Source organism: Rutilus rutilus (genome assembly GCF_951802725.1).
Source record: "Rutilus rutilus genome assembly, chromosome: 18".
Lineage (NCBI taxonomy): Eukaryota > Metazoa > Chordata > Actinopteri > Cypriniformes > Leuciscidae > Rutilus > Rutilus rutilus.
In genome coordinates this window covers 3,602,602-3,626,650 of record NC_140231.1, presented here as the reverse complement: position 1 = coordinate 3,626,650, position 24,049 = coordinate 3,602,602, and the positions used below count along the sequence as shown (strand labels likewise).

At 40.6% G+C, this 24,049-nt stretch overlaps 1 protein-coding gene across 1 annotated transcript in view; it reads left to right on the top strand.

The window, feature by feature from the left end:
- Window positions 1-608: 608 nt before the first annotated feature.
- Window positions 609-24,049, top strand: part of oatx (organic anion transporter X) — a 28,996-nt gene continuing 5,555 nt past the window's right edge. Inside the window, exons 1-7 of the mRNA XM_084386892.1 lie at window positions 609-1,208; window positions 8,406-8,509; window positions 9,884-10,038; window positions 14,013-14,181; window positions 21,316-21,439; window positions 21,875-21,990; window positions 22,128-22,342. Coding sequence (XP_084243018.1) covers window positions 828-1,208; window positions 8,406-8,509; window positions 9,884-10,038; window positions 14,013-14,181; window positions 21,316-21,439; window positions 21,875-21,990; window positions 22,128-22,342 — 1,264 coding nt within the window. The 5' untranslated portion in view covers window positions 609-827. The remainder of the gene's footprint in view (window positions 1,209-8,405; window positions 8,510-9,883; window positions 10,039-14,012; window positions 14,182-21,315; window positions 21,440-21,874; window positions 21,991-22,127; window positions 22,343-24,049) is intronic.

The window sequence follows — 24,049 nt, the reverse complement described above, 5'->3', positions numbered from 1 at the left end:
AGAAGAAAAAAATCCATTGATGATATTGTCACGCTTTAGCAAAGCATGGTGTAGGAAGACGATTAATGTAAACAGACTTTATTAACAAAAGGAAAAACGTGAATAATTGAACCAAGCTAACAGGGAATGTTCTCAGAAATTTGGCCAAGGTTTTGACAAAACAAGGTTTTGACAAAACAAGGTTTTGACAAACCGTAAACAAACTCAGCATAAACTTTAACAAGAACTGACAGATGAGAACTGAAACACAGGCAAATAAATACTAAGGGCAAACAAAGATGATTGAATAAACACGTTTCTGGAATATGTTTGTTCATTTGAGAGAAAGTTGTCAAAACCTTGGCCAAATTTCTGAGAACATTCCCTGTTAGCTTGGTTCGATTATAGTATTTTTGGTTACCAGTTTATATTTGACAAACTTTTTTCAAAACCATTGTTTTCTTATTCATATAAAAAGACAAAAAAAGTAAAGAAAGAGACTTATCTTACTTTCTCAACGGGTTTCCTGAAGGTCACTTGTTCTGCACAAGCTCTTTATGAAAATTCCAGTGCAGGGGATTTTAATCAGATTAAAACTTATTGCACCCTGTGTGTGTCATGGAGGGGGTGACTTTTAATTCACTTCAGCTCTGTGTTTGGAAGAATGCTTTGTGTTCAGAAATCAGAAACTCCTTTGGCAACTATTAACCCCAAAATTAATCATTCAAAGTTTTAAATAGCTTTTGTTTTTTGCGTAATTTTCATTGAAGGTAAAGAGTTCAGTCGTGGTGAGTTGTGTCAATCTGCGGAGGAAAACTCTAGAAATATTACGGGAGTCTCGGATCAGTATGGGCTTTGCGGATCTTCTGGATGAAGTTGGCGGGTTTGGGCGCTTTCAGATTATTCATGTCCTTCTTCTGTCCATCCCGGGCCTTCTGATGGCTTGCCAGAATTTACTAAATAACTTTACTGCTGGTGTGCCGGAGCACCACTGTCGCATACCGAATATAACGGCCGCACTGAATGAGAGCACCTCATCACTCCTGCGCGCGTTTATCCCACTGGATTCATCTCTGGCACTGTCCAAATGCACTCGGTACACCGAAACTCAGTGGCATTTAATCACAGACAAACTGAGTCACAGAAATGCGACTGAACTACAGACAGAGAGTTGTGCTGATGGCTGGACATATGACAAGACTGAATTCAGCTCATCTATAGTATCAGAAGTAAGTTGTTTCATTAGCTCTGACACAAAATATGTAGGCCTATTTATCAATAATATAGGTCGAAATTTATACAGTGGTGTAAAAATGTTTTAGCATATAAAAAAAAAAACATTTTGAAAGTTCTAAATATTGCACATTCTGCACTTCTAGGTTTATGCAAATTAGTGGCAATGAGAGATGTGAACAAATTGTAGACATTGAGTCAGGTCAGATTTAAGTTTTTTTTCTATCGCAGCACGAGATGCTCTTTTGGATGCTCTTTTCAAATCATGCTGGATAACATGGATCACTAGGTTTAGTCCATGCCAGCATACAAACGGCTGAAAGCAAAAACGCACCAAATAGCCTACTGAGACATTCTCAAATGAACATGAATTCAGCTTTTTCAATATTTCAATTGTTACTTACAGCGATAATCGAATTTGCAATTTTATTAAATATATTAATAAAATAATATTAAATGAGAAAAGTGGGAAAAGTATTACTACCCAGCAAACATTGGTCCGACGGCAACGTCGTGTCCCTGGCCAAAAATTGTCGCGGTAGGACGGCAAAATCGGTAAAAATATGTAACACAGAACATTTCCTAAAAATGCATTCAGATACATTTGTACATGTTCTCTGGGGTTGCATGTATAATTGTTATTTTGACTTTTAGCTACGTGTAGTTTAATAGTGTATCGTGAGAGGACGTCACCTGGCGACGTCTTTTACACGTGCATTTATAGTCCATCATGACCCTCTATGAAATCCTTGTGAAATATGCAAAAGCTGTGCTTAATCCTTGCATGGTTAATACTGCAATAATTAATTTAATTGCCCAAGTAGTTTTTAAGAGGTTGTGAAGACGTCCACTGACGTCCTTTACATGTCTAGTCAAGCAAGACAGAAAAAACCCCAGTAATTATCTTTATGAAATACACGATTTGTATACAAAGTAAATATATTTACTTTATCTTGTTTAAATAAATTATAATCACAAAGTGCCCAGTGTGGTTAAGTGATTGCAAAGCCACTGCATTTTAGTCATTATTTCAACCTGTTGTACCTGATGTATTCGTTGTTATTTTTTTATGGAATGTATGCACATGTAAAACCATTTATGTTTAAGTTGGATGTAATTGCCAAAACTGTGCTGCCAAGATGTTACAAAATCCCGCGATAGGATAGATTATCTCGCGAGATGTTAAGGCGTTCTCCCCATAGACTCTGGAACATTGAACAACCACGAGGAGAGGAGGAATTGAGGAGGGAGTTGTATCGATATTATTAAAAATCTACTGTTGGGTAAGTACAGTTTGTATTATTAGATTAACGTGCTTGAGTTTTACTTGTTTGACATGAATGAACCGAAAGAAATGATGCCCACATTGTCACATCACAGCCCACCTGTCTTTATCAGAAATGTCCTGTTCACTTTCTCACAGTTACACACCTAGTTAAGGGTCTTTCTCAAGGGCACCACAGTGGTATTGAAGAGGCAGGGGACAAATGCTGTTCCCCCTGCCCCCCAACTGATCTAACACCAATTTAAAGCAGAACATCTTTTATACAATAAATAAAATGTAATGCATGTTGATTACCTTTTTCTAATGTTTCATTCATGATTCATTCATCTTGATCCATGTTTTTTTAAATTTAGCTGTAGACCATAAAAATATTTTGAAAATAAGTGCATGTCATTTACCTCAAATTTTTAATTTTATTTATTTAAAAAATAAATATATTCTCTTCCCTTAGATGCTGTGAAGAGGTGGAGCCCAGATGCTACAGACTCTGAAATTGATGCAGCAATGGCAGAACACCTGAAACACGCTCCAGGAAGAGCTGGGGGTGGTGGATACAAAAAATGAGCCAAACAATGTGTTTAAGGGATAGTTCACCCAAAAATGAAAATTGTCATAATTTACTCAACCTTTTGTTTCAAACCTGTATACCTTTCTATGTTCAAGTTGGCTGTTCAAGATCAATAAAATGTTGTGCTAAATCAGAACATGCTTCTTTTTTGCTTATGTCCACAAATAATGTGTTCTTGTGTTCACGTGATTAAAACGTTTTATTGACGTTCAGGTCTGACTGGACCAATTTTGGACCTTTTTAGAACCTTTGTCAAGATGTGTAAACCTCAAGACTTGATTGCCTTTCACGATGTTACACAACAGGTGTGTGATTATTTTATATGCAGGCTTATATTATGCAGCAACACATTTAAACACACAGATAACGAAGCATTTAGACGTCCAGAGACGCACAGAAGAGACGTGGAATTCACGGTCAGATGACGTCGAAGACGTCGGTTCAACTTTCATTTTGGAACTATTTTTCAACCATGACGGGACGTGTCGGACGGACGTCTTTTCAACGGTCATTAAACGTCCAAATGTTTGACTTTGATCTTTTTTTTTTTTTTCTGTAGAAAGGGAAACATAAATAGTGATGAAAACCAAAATATTAAATGTCACAGATGAATATGTACTGCGTAATCCACTGTTTTGTAGAGGGCGGTCAAAATTTTCATTTTCACCTCAGATTTAGAGCCAAATTAGAGGGGAGTAAAAATGACTTTAGAAAGATCAGGGCCTGTATTCATAAAGAATCTTAATGCAAAGAGTAGCTCCTAGTGACAAAATTCTAAGAAAATTCTTAGAAATGTGGGCGTTTACTCTTAAAATTAAAGAAAAACTCCTAGTAAAGAAAAAAGTAATTCAGAAAGCATCTTAACCCTTAAAAGAGGTCTTAAGGTCAAAATTGTTAGGAGCACGGACGAGGACTTTTAAGAGGCTTAAGAGTTTCTTTAGCAGAGGAGAAAATGGCAGAAAGACGAAGAGGGAGAAGAAATGTGTTGCAGACAATGGATGACAGTGAGTTAATAAGGCGCTATAGATTAGATCGTGCAGGGATCATGTTTGTGACTGATCTTTTTAGAGACACGCTAATATCTCCGACACAGCGCAGAAATGCCATAGCGCCTGAAATGAAAGTAATCACTACATTACGATATTTGGCAACTGGGAAAATTCCATGTTTGATACATTAAAACCAACATTCAAACCACCGCTTAAATAGACATGCCAGCAATCAGTGTAACGGGAAAGAGTGGAACAATTTTTATCATTCTAAGCAATCAAATACCTTATAGGAAATCAACAGCATGGTAAATAAAAAAAGGATTTATATACACATATATAATGTGTGTGTGTGTGTGAGAGAACGATCAAATAGGAAAAATTACGCATGTAAGTTCAAAGTGGAGGCTTAGAATAGACCCTATACTTAAAATCACTTTTTTTTTTTTCTTCTTGGACAACCAACCAATCACAGTCTTCAAAAGATTGTGTCATACATAGCAACGGGGTCAACCCCACCTCCTCACTAAGATAAAAGTTTTTGTATTTTCCTTACTCAGAGTTGCTCTCAGATCGGTCCCGAATCGCTCTTAAGCTAAGACTCCTACATAAATGTTTTTAAGCTAAATTAAGAGTTTTCTGAGAGGATTCTTAGAATCTTTATGAATACGGGCCCAGGTTTATGGTCTTTAGGTCAGCATCATTATTATATTTTTACACAGTGATTGGTAGGTGTATTAGTAAAATCTGTTTACTTTAGCAATCTTTGTTTAATTAAATGCTAATGATGAACGTTCAAAAATGGAAAAAAGTCTTCTTGTGTTTTTTTTTTTGCCTCAAGTTTGAATGCCTGTAACTCAAGAAGTATTAAAGATCTTAATATCTTTTTAGTTTCCGGTTCTTAACAAACTTTTCATTTAGTATCTTCATTTTAAAGGCCCTCGATGGATCAGTCCCAGAGATATGGAGATATTAATGCAGCTCCATGAGTAAATTGGTCAATTGCATACATTTTCAGTGGTCAAACCCCAAATGTGGGTCACTTTGCATACAGTTTTTTTTTTTTTTCTTTTAAAGAGGAATATCTGAAGAACAAATAATGTTGAAACTAGAAATGTATCTCGTGTTTTTCTATCAACACCAGGGCCCGTATTCATAAAGATTCTAAGAATCCTCTCAGAAAACTCTTAATTTAGCTTAAAAACTTTTATGTAGGAGTCTTAGCTTAAGAGCGATTCGGGACCGATCTGAGAGCAACTCTGAGTAAGGAAAATACAAAAACTTTTATCTTAGTGAGGAGGCGGGGTTGACCCCGTTGCTATGTATGACACAATCTTTTGAAGACTGTGATTGGTTGGTTGTCCAAGAAGGAAAAAAAAAGTGATTTTAAGTATAGGGTCTATTCTAAGCCTCCACTTTGAACTTACATGCGTAATTTTTCCTATTTGATCGTTCTCTCACACACACACACACACATTATATATGTGTATATAAATCCTTTTTTTATTTACCATGCTGTTGATTTCCTATAAGGTATTTGATTGCTTAGAATGATAAAAATTGTTCCACTCTTTCCAGTTACACTGATTGCTGGCATGTCTATTTAAGCGGTGGTTTGAATGTTGGTTTTAATGTATCAAACATGGAATTTTCCCAGTTGCCAAATATCGTAATGTAGTGATTACTTTCATTTCAGGCGCTATGGCATTTCTGCGCTGTGTGGGAGATATTAGCGTGTCTCTAAAAAGATCAGTCACAAACATGATCCCTGCACGATCTAATCTATAGCGTCTTATTAACTCACTGTCATCCATTGTCTGCAACACATTTCTTCTCCCTCTTCGTCTTTCTGCCATTTTCTCCTCTGCTAAAGAAACTCTTAAGCCTCTTAAAAGTCCTCGTCCGTGCTCCTAACAATTTTGACCTTAAGACCTCTTTTAAGGGTTAAGATGCTTTCTGAATTACTTTTTTCTTTACTAGGAGTTTTTCTTTAATTTTAAGAGTAAACGCCCACATTTCTAAGAATTTTCTTAGAATTTTGTCACTAGGAGCTACTCTTTGCATTAAGATTCTTTATGAATACGGGCCCAGTAATTTTTTAACAGGTCCTAACGATGGTCTGCAGATTATTCATAAATAATCTTACATAACTATTCTTAAATTATTCTAAAACCTGCTCACCCTGCACCGGATCCTGTGAGCAACGATTCAAAGCCACCTCCAACCCTGGAGATTATGGATCTCCTGCTGATCTTGTCCGGGAGATCCTAGATTCACACAGGAGTGGTAATGGGATGCAGTACCTGGTGGACTGGGAGGGATACGGATCAGAGGAAAGGTCTTGGGTCGCAGCCATAGACATTATAGATTCATCGTTTATCAGTGACATTCAACACAATCATCCATATCGACCAGACCTTCCTGTTTGTCATGCATCACTTCCTGTTTGTATCGTATTTAAACAATCAAGGCTGCGTTGAAGTCCAATTTTGTATGCCCTTCCCTCACTAACATCTCGTTCACTCAGATGTACGTCATTGCTTATGTTGCACGAGTGCCCACTACTGGCGGAACCCTTGCAATGTGTTTAAAGGCCCCGTGAAATCAAAATGTACGTTTTTTAGCTTTTAATATGGATAGCTTTAAGGTTATGAATAAGCTGGTGTGTTCCAAAACGATGACAAAATTTGCATTTAGGAGAAATAAGCGTTCAAGCTTACAGTCCCTCACTTCTAAAAAACGGATTACGTATTATGACATCACCGCGGACTTCATCTTCTCATCACATCTTCTGTCCAATCAAATGCTCTCTAGAATCTAAAGCTCCGCCCCCTCTGCTATAAATACCACCTGGCCAAAGCCACCGTTGACACGTCACGGAGAAAAATGGGTTAGAGACGTGTGTTCGGTTGCTCAAACGCTCGAGTTTTATTCAGCTTTCCAACTGTACGTTATTTAAGAATGAAATGGCTAGACTTTATTCACCTCTACTATTGAATCCAGTGTATCATCAGCACTCGGATTCACTTTAATGGTGCTGTCAAGTACGACTTGCAGTCTGTGGGGTAAACTAAACGCTATTGGATATTTGAAAAGAGGGAGGAGCCATTCAATATGTCCCGCCTTAACTTCCTGTTTCAGTGGAAATTACGTCAACACATTACGTCAAAGCTGCGCGATCCAAAGCACTTCAGTGGGACTTTAACCCCTTTATGTTCAAAGATCGCCAACGGCTCCAGAGGTTATTGTTGTTCAACATTCACTGCATGTTAAAACATCTTACTTGATCTGGACAAACTGAGCATCCTTAGCCCGTTATGATACGGCGTTGCCATATGTCAACAATTAATTTCTACTAATTTCCTTGTTATTCAGAAAATTGGAAATTAAAAGGGCAGGCCTTAAGTCACATGACATTTGAATGTCCCTCCAAAACTTTCTTTCCTACGGTCACCCACACCTGTTGAGGAGCTCCAGAAATTGCTCTATTAACCTAATTTCTAAACATCTCTTCTCAAGGGGGATTTTTTTTGCATTAACTTTGATAAGTAAACTAGATATTTGTATTCACAAATCAACTTTGTCTAACATAGTTTTACTGTAAATTGAGAAAATGTCCATATGTCAACGCTGTACCACAGTGGAATTGCAGTAATGTATTTCCCCACTGGGATTTTTTATAGATAGTAGCATCAACAATTTGTTCTTTATTTATTTGAAGTGTTTTTTTGTAGTATAGTTGTATTTCAGTGTAAACGCCCACTGCTGTGATTGGCTGCGGTGAGACTTCAGTGTAAACGCCCACTGCTGTGATTGGCTGCGGTGAGGCTTCAGTGTAAACGCCCACTGCTGTGATTGGCTGACATATTTGCATATTAAATAGCTAAGTTGTACATGTGGAATTCTCTCGAAAACGTTTAGCACGTTTTTACTATTACAGTTCTCTAAGTGTTGATTATAGCATATTTAGATCGTGGCATGAAAGGTTGCAGTGATGAGCATTGTAGCCGATCACAGACATGTATGCAGCGATCTCTTCATTGTAACTCTATTTCTGCACACTAACGAATGCTTTCATCATAACTAACAGTGCAAACACAATGGAAATAAGAGATTCGTTGATTCTAACGGGAGTTTTGGCGAGAGTCCAGAACACTCGCGCGGTTTGATTGACAGTTCCAGCGATTGTAAAGGGACTATCTCTAGATGATCGTTTAGTCAACAAAATTAGTTACACTTGATGCCCCATAGGAATCAAGTGAGGGAGTCAGGACCACCATTTTTGTCAAGCACAAAGTGTAAAAAGCATGTGTAATGTTTTGCAGTAACTCTTTTCTCTCATTTGTCACAGTGGGATTTAGTTTGTACACTTCGTCCACTCAAACAGATGAGCCAGACTATTTACATGGGAGGAGTACTGACAGGTGCCATTGTATTTGGAGGGTTATCAGACAGGTAAAGCATCCATAACTTTCTGTGTACACAGTCACGTCTTTGGACAAAACATATTCACATTTGATGCCTTTTTGGAAAGTTAAAAGATTCAATAAATAGTACACATTATGGTATACATTTAAACCTATATATCAGCGTTTTTTTTTTTTTTTTTACAAGAAAACAACACCACAATCTTTAGCTGCACAAGAACAAAAATTATCTCGAATAAGACTGGTAATAATAAGACTGCTTGATAAAATATGTATAACATGCAGAAAGTAAAATGAGAACTGAAATGTAGCCACCATGGATGAGATAAATACGTCATGAGCTTATATGCAGGATTGCCACCTTTTTCAGATCTTCTAAACACAGCGTTGGATTAAATGAAAATATAAAATAACAATGTGACAACTCAACTCTCCCCGCAAGCTGAATCGCAAACAATTTCAGATATCTCAATGTTTTTTCAAACTCATTTGACCAGTTAGATAGAAAAGAACTGATTCAAAACAGCTGATAGAAAACACACACACAACAGTGATTCTCAGGTCGGTATACAAGAATTTCCCATTATCACAGAAATTTTAATATAGAACTAAATTAAATATTTTTAACAATTAACTTATTGACTAGAAATTTATTTAAAAATCTACAGGCCCCATGAGACAAGTCTAAAATGTAAGTTTTTTGGCTTTCATTATGAATATAAATATAAACCTTGAGGTTATCGATAAGCTTGTGTGCTCCAAAACGTTGAAAAAACACATTTACTGTTTTCCTTATGGTGAATGGCACATAATCCACTATATAGGGTATAGGGAGCGATTCAGAGCGCATAAATATGCGTCCTATTGGGGCAAATTTAGGCAGCTTGTAACGGCGAAAAAACTGTCTGTAACAATAAAAAAAAAATCTTCTCAATGAGTGAGTGTCTCGCTTCACTGTCATCCAACATACAATATACAAAAATGAAAGTAATCTCTCAAATTAAATAAGTACTTCTCTAAATGTGTATAGGCTACATAAGTTATTTCTAACAAGAAGTTGGTGAACAAGAAGTACATGGCAGGAGGCAACATGCACTTGGAGTGAATTGAGTATAGGAAAGGAGATAATTGATTGAAAAGATAATTGAAGGAAAGACATGCTGCCTTGATTCACTTCTCACGCGAGAGAGACGGCGCATTACACTTCTCTTCTGAAGATTAAGAGATCATTTTGAAAATGATTGTTATATTAAATTACAGCGTGTAATATCTATGAATGCTTATCTGCACCACATCCCAACATTGTTAACAATTTTATGGACTACAAAAAACACTACTGAACCATTTTAAACTGGTGAATTTCAGATTCAACTCTTTATTGTGTGTTTATATTCTCGTGTAGGTTTGGACGAAAGCCTATTCTGATTTGGTCATATTTTCAGCTCGCTGTCTTAGGCACATTTACAGCTCTCTCTCCGTCGTACTTGGTGTACTGCATCCTCAGATTCCTGACAGGAATGTCTGTGTCCGGAATCATTCTCAATGGCGTCTCACTCAGTGAGTGTCTCTCTTCACTGTCATACAGCATACCATATACAACAATTATTTACAAAGTAAAAATAAAATGAAAATAATCTCTCAATAAATTAAATAAGTTACTTTAAGTCAATTAGCAAAAGAAAAACTATAAAGGTAAATGTTTAAAGCAGTCGTTCCCTTTCAAGGGAACTTGGCACTGCGTCATGGTGTTGACGCTATGGGAAAGCCTCCAGCATTAAATATTGAATAGGCATCTGACTCAGAGGAGTTAGATGTTCAGTACGTGATATGTTCATTTTTTCCACACACTTTATTCATTTCATTTATTCATGAATTGCCTTAATATTGGTTTTATAGCTACGCTGCATTGTAGGGCTGCACGATTAATCGCAATAAAACCGCACGCGATTTGGCAAAGGCTGCGATTATTTTAAGCGCAGCTTGTCAGTGGAGTGCGGCTGATCGGTGGTAAACACTGCCCCATTTGAACACCAGAGGGCGCTCTCACGCAAACACGCTAAATATGCCCCGCCGCAGAAATACAATAACGGCGCATCATTCCAGGAAATCCCTGTCGCTGTAGCTGAATAGTCAGAAGATTGAAACGCTTTGATTAAACATGACTTATAAATGCATGACTGCCTTATTCTGTGTCAGAAGCTCATCATCTCACAGAAGGAGGAGCTCAACTGTCCTTATGAAGTGAGTATGGAGTAAATGCATGTTATTAAATGTTGCATGTTATTAAAGCGAGGTTCATAAATGATTCTCGTGTTTGGAAAGATATTTGACTCGTGTTGTTTTTTTCAAATGCACGTTATAAGTGACTCAAACTCACAGTGCTTTCAGATGGAGCAGCGTTTACAGAGCCGTACATCAATGACAAACTGCGCATAAAAAATAATCGCAGCCTTTGCGATTTTAAAATCGCGATAAGCGATCTCGATTTAAGTGCGATTACATGTAAATTGCGATTAATCGTGCAGCCCTACTGCATTGCAAACGTTACGGTTACGGCACAAGTAAAGCATGCTTATGTTGATTATTCCGTCAATCTAGCCCGAGGGTACCCAACGGGTGAATAATATTTGATGTAACAGGTGGAAAAATACTTATGTTGTCATTTGTGATGCAGGTCAGGAATCAATAGGCACGGGCGGACTGTGGGTCCAATAGTCAAGACTATTTCGACTCAATTCTGTAACCACTGATAAGCAGCTGCTTCCAAACAGTCCAACCTTTGATCACCTTCAGTCATCTTCAGTCTCAAGCCCTCTAATTTTCACCAGTCTGCACCTACAATGATAAGAACTGTTATTCACAGCTAAGTGTTTGCTGCTAATTAATTAACTCATCCACTCACCTGCTGCCATCGTTTGTTTCCTGCACTTACCTGCAAATAAACACCCTTTGTTGAAGTGCCCTACACCCCCGAGTCCGCTACAGTGTCGGCTCCAGCTCCTGAATCCGCTTCAGTGTCACCTCCAGCCCCTGAGTCCTCTCCAGTGTCGGCTCCAGCTCCTGAAACCGCTCCAGTGTCAGCTCCAGCCCCTGAGACCGCTCCAGTGTCGGCTCTAGCTCCTGAATCCGCTCCAGTGTCGGCTCCAGCCCCTGAGTCCGCTCCAGTGTCGGCTCCAGCCCCTGAGTCCGCTCCAGTGTCGGCTCTAGCTCCTGAATCCGCTCCAGTGTCGGCTCCAGCCCCTGAGTCCGCTCCAGTGTCAGCTCCAGCCCCTGAGTCCGCTCCAGTGTCGGCTCCAGCCCCTGAGTCCGCTCCAGTGTCGGCTCTAGCTCCTGAATCCGCTCCAGTGTCGGCTCTAGCTCCTGAATCCGCTCCAGTGTCAGCTCCAGCCCCTGAGTCCGCTCCAGTGTCGGCTCCAGCCCCTGAGTCCGCTCCAGTGTCGGCTCCAGCCCCTGAGTCCGCTCCAGTGTCGGCTCCAGCCCCTGAGTCCGCTCTAGTGTCGGCTCCAGCTCCTGAATCCACTCCAGTGTCAGCTCCAGCCCCTGAGTCCGCTCCAGTGTTGGCTCCAGCTCCTGAATCCACTCCAGTGTCGGCTCCAGCCCCTGAGTCCGCTCCAGTGTCGGCTCCAGCTCCTGAATCCGCTCTAGTGTCGGCTCCAGCCCCTGAGTCCGCTGCAGTGTCGGCTCCAGCTCCTGAATCCGCTCCAGTGTCGGCTCCAGCCCCTGAGTCCGCTCCAGTGTCGGCTCCAGCCCCTGAGTCCGCTGCAGTGTCGGCTCCAGCCCCTGAATCCGCTCCAGTGTCGGCTCCAGCTCCTGAATCCGCTCCAGTGTCGGCTCCAGCTCCTGAATCCGCTCCAGTGTCGGCTCCAGCCCCTGAGTCCGCTGAAGTGTCGGCTCCAGCCCATGAGTTAATTGATTAATTTATTGTTAATTTAAACGATGATCGATCATGGGAATTTGTGTAAACTGACATCCCTATTCCTGAGTTCCCTGTTTGCCCTGATGCGACTAAGGTGGTCATCCCCGAGTTTCCAGTTTGCCCTGATGTAACCACAGAGGTTGTCCCGAACCTCCTCTCTACTCAGTCACAGCCACAGAGACTGATCAAGTCCCTTGATCGTAGTCGCAGAGGCCGATCAAAGTCCCTTCATCACAGCCACAGAGGCTGATCACCCATTCAGATGTTCTCAAGCCTGTCACCCATCCAGACGATCTCAAGCCAACTGCCTTTCCAGACATGAAGCCAGCTAATCCTCCTTATGGTCTCTAGCCAAACGATCTGTCTGGGGTTAGGTTCATCTGCTCGGATGTGGTGATCTTCGCTCCACCTTGGTGGTCTTCAGCTCCACTCTGGGGATCTACTGTTCTGCCAGCTCCACCTTGGGAGTCTTTAACTCCGTCCAGCATCATGGACCTTCTGCTCTGGATTCTACTCTTGCTCGTTTTGTCCTGGCTTCTTCCTCCCCAGTTGGATTTATTTTGGCGCAAGGTCCGGGAGGGGGGAGTACAGTCACAATCCACAGTCACTAGTCCAGTCACCACAGAACTACATTTCCCAGCATCCCTCCTGGTTCCCACCTGCACTCAGTCAGCCAAAGATGCACGTTCTCATTCATTTTTGATTATTACCATGTTGGGCTGCGTGTCTATTTTTCTTAAATGCATCAACTCAGAATGCCTAATGCTGATTGCTTGCTTTAATTGCTTGTGTTATATAAGAAAATACATCATTTACCTGATGTAGTAGATTTAATGCAGATGTGGTTCGGGTATGGAATTAAATTAGTGCTGCGGTCTGATAATTGCTTGTGTGTTCTATTAAAGGTTGTATCAGTGATTTCAGGCCCAATTTTTTATTTTTTTTTATCACATTCATCTAATCTTTAGATCCTAAGAAGGGAACTAGGTGCTGCGTCACATTGCCATACTTCTGGCATGTCTACATCATCGGATCTCCGTTAACCAACAGAATTGGCGTTTTCACACGTGCCTCAGACATCGGCCATGCTGGAGGTGTTCCCATAGCATCAACACTGTGATACAGCATCTCATTACTTATGTAACAAGGGTGTTACATACCTAACCTGAGATGTTTCCAGTCCTGGTGATGGGGACCTACTGCTCTGCACACTTTGCATATGTCCCCTATTTAACACACCTGAATCAGATCATCAGCTGATTAGTTGAGAGCTCCATGAACTGAACTGAGTGTGTCAGATAGAAAATGCGCAGAGCGGTGTGTCCCCAAGATCAGGATTGAAAACTGCTTGGTTAAAAGACATTTAATATCAGTATTGAGTTGACTGCACTATTGGATGAAAATAAAACTGAATTGAGCTAAGTAATTACACTATCGTTGTTTCATAATGAATGAGTTTTGCTTTTTGTTACTGTGAAGCTGCTTTTAAACATTATATATTGTATAAAGCTCTATATAAATAAATGTGACTTGACTTGAAATGTTTGTATATATTGTATAAAGCTCTATATAAGTAAATGTTTCTCGACTTGACTTGAAATGTTTGTGTTCTCAGAGGTGGAGTGGATTCCCACTAAGACTCGAACTCTGGCGGGCACCTTATCATCTTTCTTCTTCACGTTTGGTCAGATGGTTCTAGCTGGAATTGCATACAGTTTGAAAGACTGGCGTAAAATACAAATGGCCGTCTGTCTCCCTTTCTTCATCTTCTTTTTGTACAGCTGGTGAGAAATTATTCAAATAACTTTTTGGTACTGAATAACTTCATAAATAATGACATTCTATATTACTGATGTTTGTGACTGGAATTATTAGAACAACTCATGCTCACTGAAAAAAATGTGCTTGTGGTGACATTACATTTCTTTTTGCACGTTGAATGTTAAAAATCAATAAACAAATTTCAACAAATTTACTGTCGCTGACACACCAACTCTGAAAATGTAGGGTTTAAATATGACATTGTGGTGCCATTCATGTGCATTCAACTCATTTGATCTTTTCAGCATCCTTTGAATGCACCATGAACCAGCAGAACCAGGACTGAAATCCGTAATAAACACTGTTGCTGAATTACTACAAATAAATTGAATTAAATGTCAAGAGGTGCACGGTAAAAAGAAATCCTGTGCAAATACACAGTAAACTACTGGCAGCAGTAGTTACCAGCATTTTACTGTAAAGTTATGATTTGTTACTATTATTGAAATTAACAGCACAATACTGTTTTGTCAGCCTGCTGTCACAGATACTCGAGACAGGAGATGAACTCAAAAGCAGGGATTTATTTACCAAAAAAAAAAAAAAAGAAATCAATAAACAAAACCAAAAATAAGTTTGTTGCAAAGTTCAGGGAAGGAGGAGACGGGAACTGTCAGACATAAACTTTAATGTGAAAATAAAAAGTAAACAATAAAACAAAATGAAACGGCAGCCACCTCACAACCTACTGCCATACATAAAACATCAAATGGCCCAGGATTTGTCCTCTCTCCCTTCATTGTCGTCTGTCCTCCTTACATCCTTCTGGAGCTCCTTTGTGGGACTCAAGTAAAAGACTTTAGACTTTGTTCAAGACTGGTGTGTTGCACAGGTGTCATTCATTAGCATTCCCTCAAATTTCCTTTGCAACATCTCCGGGCAGCTATTTTGGGCATCCAAGACCAAGGGCCTCATTTATAAAATGTTGAGTAGAAACCATCCTAAATTTGATCTTACAATCATTTCTCAAATGTGCATATGTGTGCACAAAAAAGGTTCATACGCCTCTGTTCCAGAAGTGAAGTTTATAAATCTTAAATGATCTTGAAATTGTGCGCAGCTGAATTGTTTCCGTTCTCCGCCTTGTAAAAGCAGCCTAATTAATATCATTGACATATAACAGAGCACCAGTCAACGTCCAAATCCAAATACCTGCAGTACTCCGACTCTCTGCCACAAGGAAAAGTGCGTACGTCTGCTCCGACCATGTCATGGCTCTAAGCACTTTTTCACATCAAAGACCATTTTTATAAACATGAACGTTGGCCTGGCGTTTTATAAATGAGGCCTCAAGTCCTATCTACTTGATTGGGAGAATCCTGAAATCCAGTTGGTAAAAAGGAATGCCAGCCCCAGCTGACAGATCACCAAAGACACAAAACATAAGTTCCACAAAAAGTATAATTTATTAGGGTGGAAAAAGTAATTAAATTAAGGAGCCATGGATTCAGGGTGCCCCAAGGGCAAAATAATAAACAAAATAGACTTATGAATAAAACATGTATATATTACCTTATCAGGGAATAAACAAAATTACAAAGAAACTTCCCTAACTCCCTTTTAAATAAACAAATCACAAACAAAGTCTAAATAAATGGCAGGACAGCCCTATGCTCATAAAACATAAGAAAGAACCAAATTAAATCATCACAAACTGTGATGGTCTGGTCTGTTTATTTCATTTTGTTTGTATGTCAAGTTAATCTCTCGCCATCTCTTTGTCGTCTTTCCTCAGTTGTTATTTGTGTGTCTTTCAAAGCAATATTTTTCTTGTCTGTCTCTCTTATTTTTTTAGGTTGAAGAATCAGTCTGTCTCTTTGACTTGAGTGCAGCAAATCTGTTGATTACTCTTCCTAGCTCAACTGAGTTAACAGATTCCTTTTCAATTGAAAGAACATCAAGGTTGTGAAGTCTTTCCTGACCCATAGTTCGCCTCAACCATGTGTGCAGGTGTCTCAGGGCACTGAATGATTGTTCACATGTACAACTGCTGATAAGCAGTGTTAGTAAAATCTGAACAAGTTTTTTGAGAAAGGGGAACCTGTCACAGTCCAGCAGGCGGTATAGAGTGAGTATATCTGGAATGCTACCTTTTTCCTTCTTCCAGATTTACTCTTTGCAGATATTTGTGCTACCCATCTGTGATGGACAACAGACACTCAAACATTACCATCATGTAAACCACAAGAAAACTTGCACAACTTCTCCCTGAGGGAAACTGCAACAGGTGTTGCCAAGTGCATTTGTCAGTGCCGCACTCGTACTGACTCTTATTCTGCCTGACAGAAAGAAAAGCTCGTAGCCTACTGAAGGCGGAGCGTTTTGACCAATCAGATGAAAGGGGTGTTTCAGCGCCGCCCACGTGTGCAAATGAAATATCGAACCCATAAACCGATTTGTAAACCACAAACGAAAAATGAAAAATCAAGCCCAAATCCCCATTTTTCTTTTTTAAACTAAACTAAAAAAACGAATAAACAAGCTGGTTTTCATTTATCGTTATTCCATTCCAAACAGGAAATTAAATGATCAAAAAGTACACGGACCAAGGGCCAGTAAATGTTCCATCACTTTACCATCTGAGTTCACATATTGTCATGACTTCGGTCTGATCTGCTGTGTTTTTGTCTTTTCTCTGTGTGCCTTGTTGTCTTTTGAGCACATGTGCATTGTTTTGACAGCTCGCCATGTGCTCCGCTGTCATTGTGGCATCTCCCCTCCCACTCGTTATCCTTAACTATCCTTGTTCTCTTCGCACCTGTTGTCAATTAATCAATTAATGGGGTGGGTAGAAATGTTAAGAGATAGGAATGTTTCTGATCCAAGCTACCGGATGATGGCAGTAATGCACTGTTAAGTGCGGTTGCCAATAAAACGAAGAAGAAGAAGAAGAAGAAGAAGAAGAAGAAGAAGAAGAAGAAGAAGAAGAAGAAGAAGAAGAAGAAGAAGAAGAAGAAGAAGAAGAAGAAGAATCATCTTTTGTCAGACCGTTGTTGTGAGTAAAGCTTTTCCTGTGATCAACTTTGTCTTGCTTTGTCTTGCTTTGTCTCTTCAGACTCCAAGTGTGGTTTTGTTTTTGTTTTTGCATTTTGATTTTTTGTCCTGCTTCCACTGTCTCCCTCTCATCCTGCCAGGCCTGGTTTCCTAGACTGCCTGGCCAGGTGTTATCTTCTGTTGGGACTTGGATGTACCACCCCAGACCCTCTCTGTGTGCTCATCACCTTCTTCAGGGAATTCAGTGTGACTTGGACACTGCGTCTGGGTGACGCTATAATTGGTTTCTTTGGAGAAGTGCTCTCCTGGCCCAGTGGACATTTATTTGGACTTCTTCTTTTCTTTTTGTGTTCCTGATGTTTTTTCCTGGGCTCATTTGAGAGCAAAATAAACTATTCTGTTACCTGCAACTGCAACTGTATCTCTCTCTGACAGAACGGTCTGACCATAAAATGGATTCAGCAGGTGCAGACCAAGTCAGAAACGCAGTGAGTCAACAGGGCGTTCTTCTAGGACAGCATTCCAGCCAGTTAACTGCCACTTCACGGGAGGTTGAGTGCCTGACAGCCCAAGTAGCGGATCTCAATCTCCAGATCCAAGAACTCCAGCGGGAAGCCTTGGCCAGCAGATCAGCTGCTGCGTACGGCCGTTCTCTACCTCATGCTGAGCCTGAACCCCATGCCAATAGTCCACCACCCTACGACGGGGACCCCAATTCCTGCCGTGTGTTCCTATCTCAGTGCTCCCTTGTCTTAGCACTCCAGCCTCGACGTTATGTTACGGAAGAGTCCCAGGTGGCCTTTGTTATCACACTCCTGAAAGGAAGGGCCCGCGACTGGGCAACGGCTGTGTGGGATGCTTGTGCCCCATTCTGCTCCACATTCGAGGACTTCAGAGCGGAGATGATTAAGCTGATTGACCGCTCTGCTCAAGGTGATGAGGCGGCCTCCCAGCTGGTGCAGTTAAGTCAGGGCGGCCGTTCTGTTACGGAATACTCCATCCAGTTCAGAACTCTGGCGGCCACCTGTGACTGCAACGAGGCGGCATTACGTGCTAGGTTTCGGGAGGGGCTGGCTGACAACATCCAGGATGAGATTGTCACTCACGAGCTGCCTCACGACTTTGACACCCTTGTGGAACTTGCATTAACTCGCATTAATGTTTGTGCTGGACTTTTTTGAAAGTTAGATTAAACTGTCTGAAAACAAAACAGGGTTCACAACCTGTCTAATGGTACATTTAAATGACAACGATATGCTTAAAACGGAGAAGTTTTACATTTGAGTTTTCCGCGTACAGACAACACCATTGTCAAAAAGATCCCCATTCACATGGATCCGCGAAAACGTCTCGGCTTACGACTGCAACCATTGTTCCCTGAGAAGGGAACGAGACACTGAGTTGATGACGACACTATGCGGAACGCCTCTTAGCGTGAAGTATGAATGAAACTTATCCAATCCTATTGGCGTTGCGTGATGACGTACCTTGTGATGGCATACACAGAAGCTACAAAGGGATGCCAGCACACAACAGCGTTAGCTTTACGATGAAGCAAGTTGCTCCCAGGCAGGAGGAGGCGTGGCAAAGGGACGCAGTGTCTCGTTCCCTTCTCAGGGAACAAGGGTTACAGTCGTAACCCGAGACATTCCCTTTCGAGGGAACTCGCACTGTGTCAATGACGACACTATGGGGAATAAAATTCCCACAATGTCACAACGAAGCCTGCTTGTCCTAGTGTAAATCTGTCACAGGCACAACTACAACTGGGTGTAGAGGGGGAGGTCCAGACTATAAAATCTCATGAATGTGTGCGGAGTGGCACAGCCAGCCGCATCACATACCTCATGGATAGGTGCCCCTGAGAGGAGGGCTCTAGAGGATGCCATGCCTCTGGTTGAGTGAGCCCTCACGACCAAAGGTGAAGACAATCTGCGCACTTGATAGGCCTGGGAAATAGCCTGAACTATCCAGTTGCTGATGGTCTGTTTAGAAGCGGGGAGCCTCTTCTTGGGTGACCCGAAACACACCAGCAACTGGTCCGATTTCCTCCACTCAGAAGACCTTTGAAAATAGATATTAAGTGCTCTGACAGGGCAGAGCAGATGAAGTCGCACATCTTCCGCCATCACATGAGGTGGATGATGAAAAGCCTGCAGAACCGTTGACCTTGCCACATTCGAAGGCACCTTAGGTACATAGCCCGGTCTGGGGTGCAAGATGGCCAAGACGGGAGCAAACTCCAGGCACTGCAGAGATATGAAGAGCACCTGGAGATCTCCTACTCTCTTAAGAGCTTAACCTCAATTTTATTCCCCATAGTGTCGTCATTGACACAGTGCGAGTTCCCTCGAAAGGGAATGTCTCGGGTTATGACTGTAACCCTTGTTCCCTGAGAAGGGAACGAGACACTGCGGCAGCCTTTTTAGACCTTGACTGGCAAGGGAGATATTGCCTAAATGCTGCTGACTGCTTCTTTGTCTCCTGGAACCTGACACCGAGTGCATTAACGGCATCGCCGAACAGGCCAGTAGGCGAGACAGGGGCATCAAGGAGGAAGGCTCTGTTCTTCTCCTTGATGCCCAACAGATTAAGCCACAGGTGCCTCTCTGTGGTTACCAGCGCTGCCATGGAGTGGCCGATGGCACAGGCCGTCTCCTTGGCAACCTGGAGAGACAGATCTTTGGCTTTACGCAGCTTGGCAATATCTTCAGCTGTGGGACCCTCACCCTCATCAAGGTTTTTAACAGGCCTGGTAAGCCTGCAAGATGGCCATGGTGTCCAGGCTCGCACCAGCCCGACCTGCCGCCATATAAGCTCTGCCCACCAAAGCAGATGTAGTTAGGCAGGGTTTGGTGGGCAGTGCCGGGGCCTTAAGGGATGACGCAACGTATAGCCCACCAACCTATAGCCAGGTGGGAGTGCAGCACTCGGATAGAGAGTGACTCACAGTGGCCGCAAGCAGCACGCCCAGGCAGCCCTCGAGGGGGCTGCTTGCGGCCACTGTGAGTCACTCTCTATCCGAGTGCTGCACTCCCACCTTGCTATATTCAATGAAGCCGGTCAGGCTCACGCTCCTCGCGGTTCAGGTCCTGCATCAGCTGCACCAAGCAGTACATACACAACTTGTGTATGTCCCCACCCGTAATGAAATGAGGGCAGGGATGCACACACTTCTCGAACTGCTCACTTGCCATTTTTTTATATATATATATATATATATATATATATAATTTCAGACAGACAACACCAAATAAACAGATACACAGCAGAGAGCGCTTGCTGAAGAGCGAAAGCTGATGCTGTTGTGTGCCGGCGTCCCTTTGTAGCTTCCGTGTATGCCGTCACACGCTACGCCAATAGGATTGGATTAGTTTCATTCATACTTCAGACGCGCTATCCTTAAAGGGGTTCCCCATAGTGTCCTCATCAAGGGAACGACTAAAAACCCTGTATTCTGCTGCCAGGTCATTAGATGGCGATGAAACATTATAGATTGAACACGAAATACACATGTGCATGACGTCATCGACTTCAGAGATTCGTGTTTTTGTTGTTTACAGGGAGACAGTTTTCAAAAACGTGCACTTTGAAACACGTTTTCAAAAGTTTGCGTTTTCAGGTTCCCAAAACGCTAAAATAAACGGGCATAAAAAGTTTTACGTTTTTAAAACGGTGTCATGTAAACAGACCCTAAATATGTTCTCTTTGGTCCATTTATGTATATTATAAAGAATTATGAACTATCTATAAAATCACATCTTAATAAGATATAAGTCAGCATTTGAAGTTGCTTTTAAGTTGTTGTTTTTATATTTATAAAAAAAAATTGTAACGTTAGATATTTAAGGTAATTTGAAACCCAATACTTACATTTAAAATTATAATCTGTCACTTTCTCTCCAAAAAATGATGAGTCTTTTGTCATTTTTCAGCCTGTACAGAAAATGACAGTGTGATTCTGTTGATTCTGAATATGATTCTGAAAAGGTCACCAGTGTGTTTAAAATGTATGTAGACTAATTAGAACTATAAAAATTCTGCACACAGTAAAAATAATGTAGCATGCATTAACTAACTGAAAAAATGTCTCCATGTCAAAGGTGGTTCTCTGAATCTGCTCGCTGGCTGGTGCTGAATGGTCGTTCTGAGGAGGCACTGAAGCGTATCCAGCACGTAGCTAAAATCAACGGCAAGCACGAGATGGCAGAAAAGATCACTTTAGAGGTTTCACATCAGCCTTTCATGTCGGTGTCATAATTAAACACTATACTTATCGAAAGTTTAGGGTTGTTTTTTAAATTATATTTATTCATGTGATGGCAAAGCTGAATTTTCAGCGGTCATTACTCCAGTCTTGAGTGTCCAAAAAATTATTATAATAATTATTGTTATTTCAGTTGAAAGAGGTTGTACTGCTGAGAATTTGTTTGGAAACCGTGATACATTTTATTTTCAGGATTCTTTGATGAATATAAAGTTCAAAAGTTTGATGAATATAAGGTTAATATTTATTTATTAGAATATTTGTAACAATGTGCGTATCTACTGTCACTTTTGATAAATTTAATGCATCCTTGCTGAAGATGTTTAATTTTGTAAACATTTAACCCAAACTTTTGAACAGCAGTGTGTGTGTTTTATGGATGTGCTGATGTTTAGGTGCTGGAGTCACACATGCAAAAAGAAGTTCAGTCTAGTAAGAAAATGTATACTGCGCTTGATCTCATGAGAACACCAACCATGAGGAAGATATCTATGTGCCTTATGTTCGTCTGGTAAGAATCAATTTGAACATGTCAATGTTTCAATGTCTGTATGCAAGAAACCTGGATGGTGCCTCTTCTTTTGTGTATAAATACAAATACATAAATTAAAAACCAACAATAAAAATGACTACTGTTCTTCCTTACAGGTTTTCGACTAGCTTTGCATATTATGGACTGGCCATGGACCTGCAGAAGTTTGGGGTGAACATCTATCTAATGCAGGTCATCTTTGGGGCGGTAGATTTTCCTGCTAAACTGGTTGCTCTTCTGATGTTGAGCTTTCTGGGCCGACGTTTGACCCAAGGCTTGTGTCTCCTTGTGTCAGCTACTGTAATATTTGCCAACATTTGTGTTCCTAAAGGTAAGACAATAGCTCTCTTTCTATTATGATGCCATTGACGCTACAATCATTCACCTAATGCAATGGCTAATCACCTAATGTGATGACACGGATTTTATAAATAATAATTATAACATTTAATAAACCCTGCTCCTGGAGGGCTACCTTCCTACGGGCTTCAGTTCCAACCTTGCTCAGACATAGTTGGATGTGGTTTTTAAGTAATCCTGAGCACATTAACCCTTTGGTGCTCTTCAGTCATTTTTGACCGAAAATAATTTAGTGAAGGTTTTGGCACTTGCCTTGTGAAAAAATAAAAAAAATAAAATAAAATCATGGACGTGATTCGAAAAGGTTAAATGGTCCTGGAGAAAAAATTGTCACGCTTGTATTCCTCTTGGTCAAGAATGACCAGATTGGAAATTATTCTGAGGCGAATTTCATCTAGTGAACATTTTTGGTAATGCACCCAAACAAAATCTTACCGAAATTTCAACCTCAAATTTGGAACACAACTTGTTTAGACTTCTGGCCTTAGTTTTAGAGTTAAACATGTTTTGAAAAATATATTTCATATAAAAATTTAAAACAGTATTTTTGTAAAATTTTCATAACCATAAACATAAACTTCTTAAGTTTTTTAAGTTCACTTTTTTTTTTACTTATTTCATTTCAGCAATATTATGCCAAGTGTCTTCAAAAAGAGACCAAACTTTAGAGACAGTTTTATCACAAGATTTATGACAGTTTAAGTTGTTACTGACTACAAAAAGTGGTTACTGGCAATAAGTGGATTATAACTAGAGCATAAATATAATTTAGTACCATACAGTCCCCTAAAATACAAAATATTAAATAAAATAAAAACATAGAACTAAAATATAGTACATTTATTTAATTGAAACAAAAAAAAAATCTGTAATGTTTGATCGGCATGCGAGGAGCACCAGACGGTTGTTCAGGTGTGTCTGATTATGGTTGTAGCTAAACTCTGCAGGATGTCATTTTTATAATGGATTTTTAATCTAATGTTTCTTGATTATTAATAAAAGTTGTCATACAGGGATATCTACACCTGTCAGCCACAACATTACAACCACTGACAGGTGAAGTGAATAACATTGATTATATTGTTACAATGCTACTTGTCAAGGAGTGGAATATATTAGGCAGCAAGTGAACAGTCAGTTCTTGAATTGTGTTGGAAGCAGGGAAAATGGGAAAGCAAAAAGATCTGAGTTGCTTTGACAAGGACCAAATAGTGATGCTAAGACAACTGGGTCAGAGCATCTCTAAGGAGTCTTGTGGGATGTTCCCAGTATGCAGTGGTTAGTACTTACCAAAAGTGGTGCAAGTAAGGACAACCTGTGAACCGGCATCAGGGTGATGGGCGCCCAAGGCTCATTGATACACATGCGGTACGAAGGCTAGTCCGTCTGGTCTGATCATACAGCTAGAGTTACTGTAGCTCAGATTGCAGAAAAACTTAATGCTGCCCATGATAGAAAGGTGTAACAACACACAGTATATAGCCGTTAGCATCAGAACTGGGCCATGGAGCAGTGGAAAAAGTTTGCCTGATCAGATGAATCACGTTTTCCTTTAGATCAGGTGGATGGTCATGTGCGTGTGTGGTGAAGTGATGGCAGAAAATCATGGGACATCTATGGGAAAAAGGCAGGCTGGCGGACACAGTGTTGTGCTGTTCGGCTGGGAGACCTTGAGTCC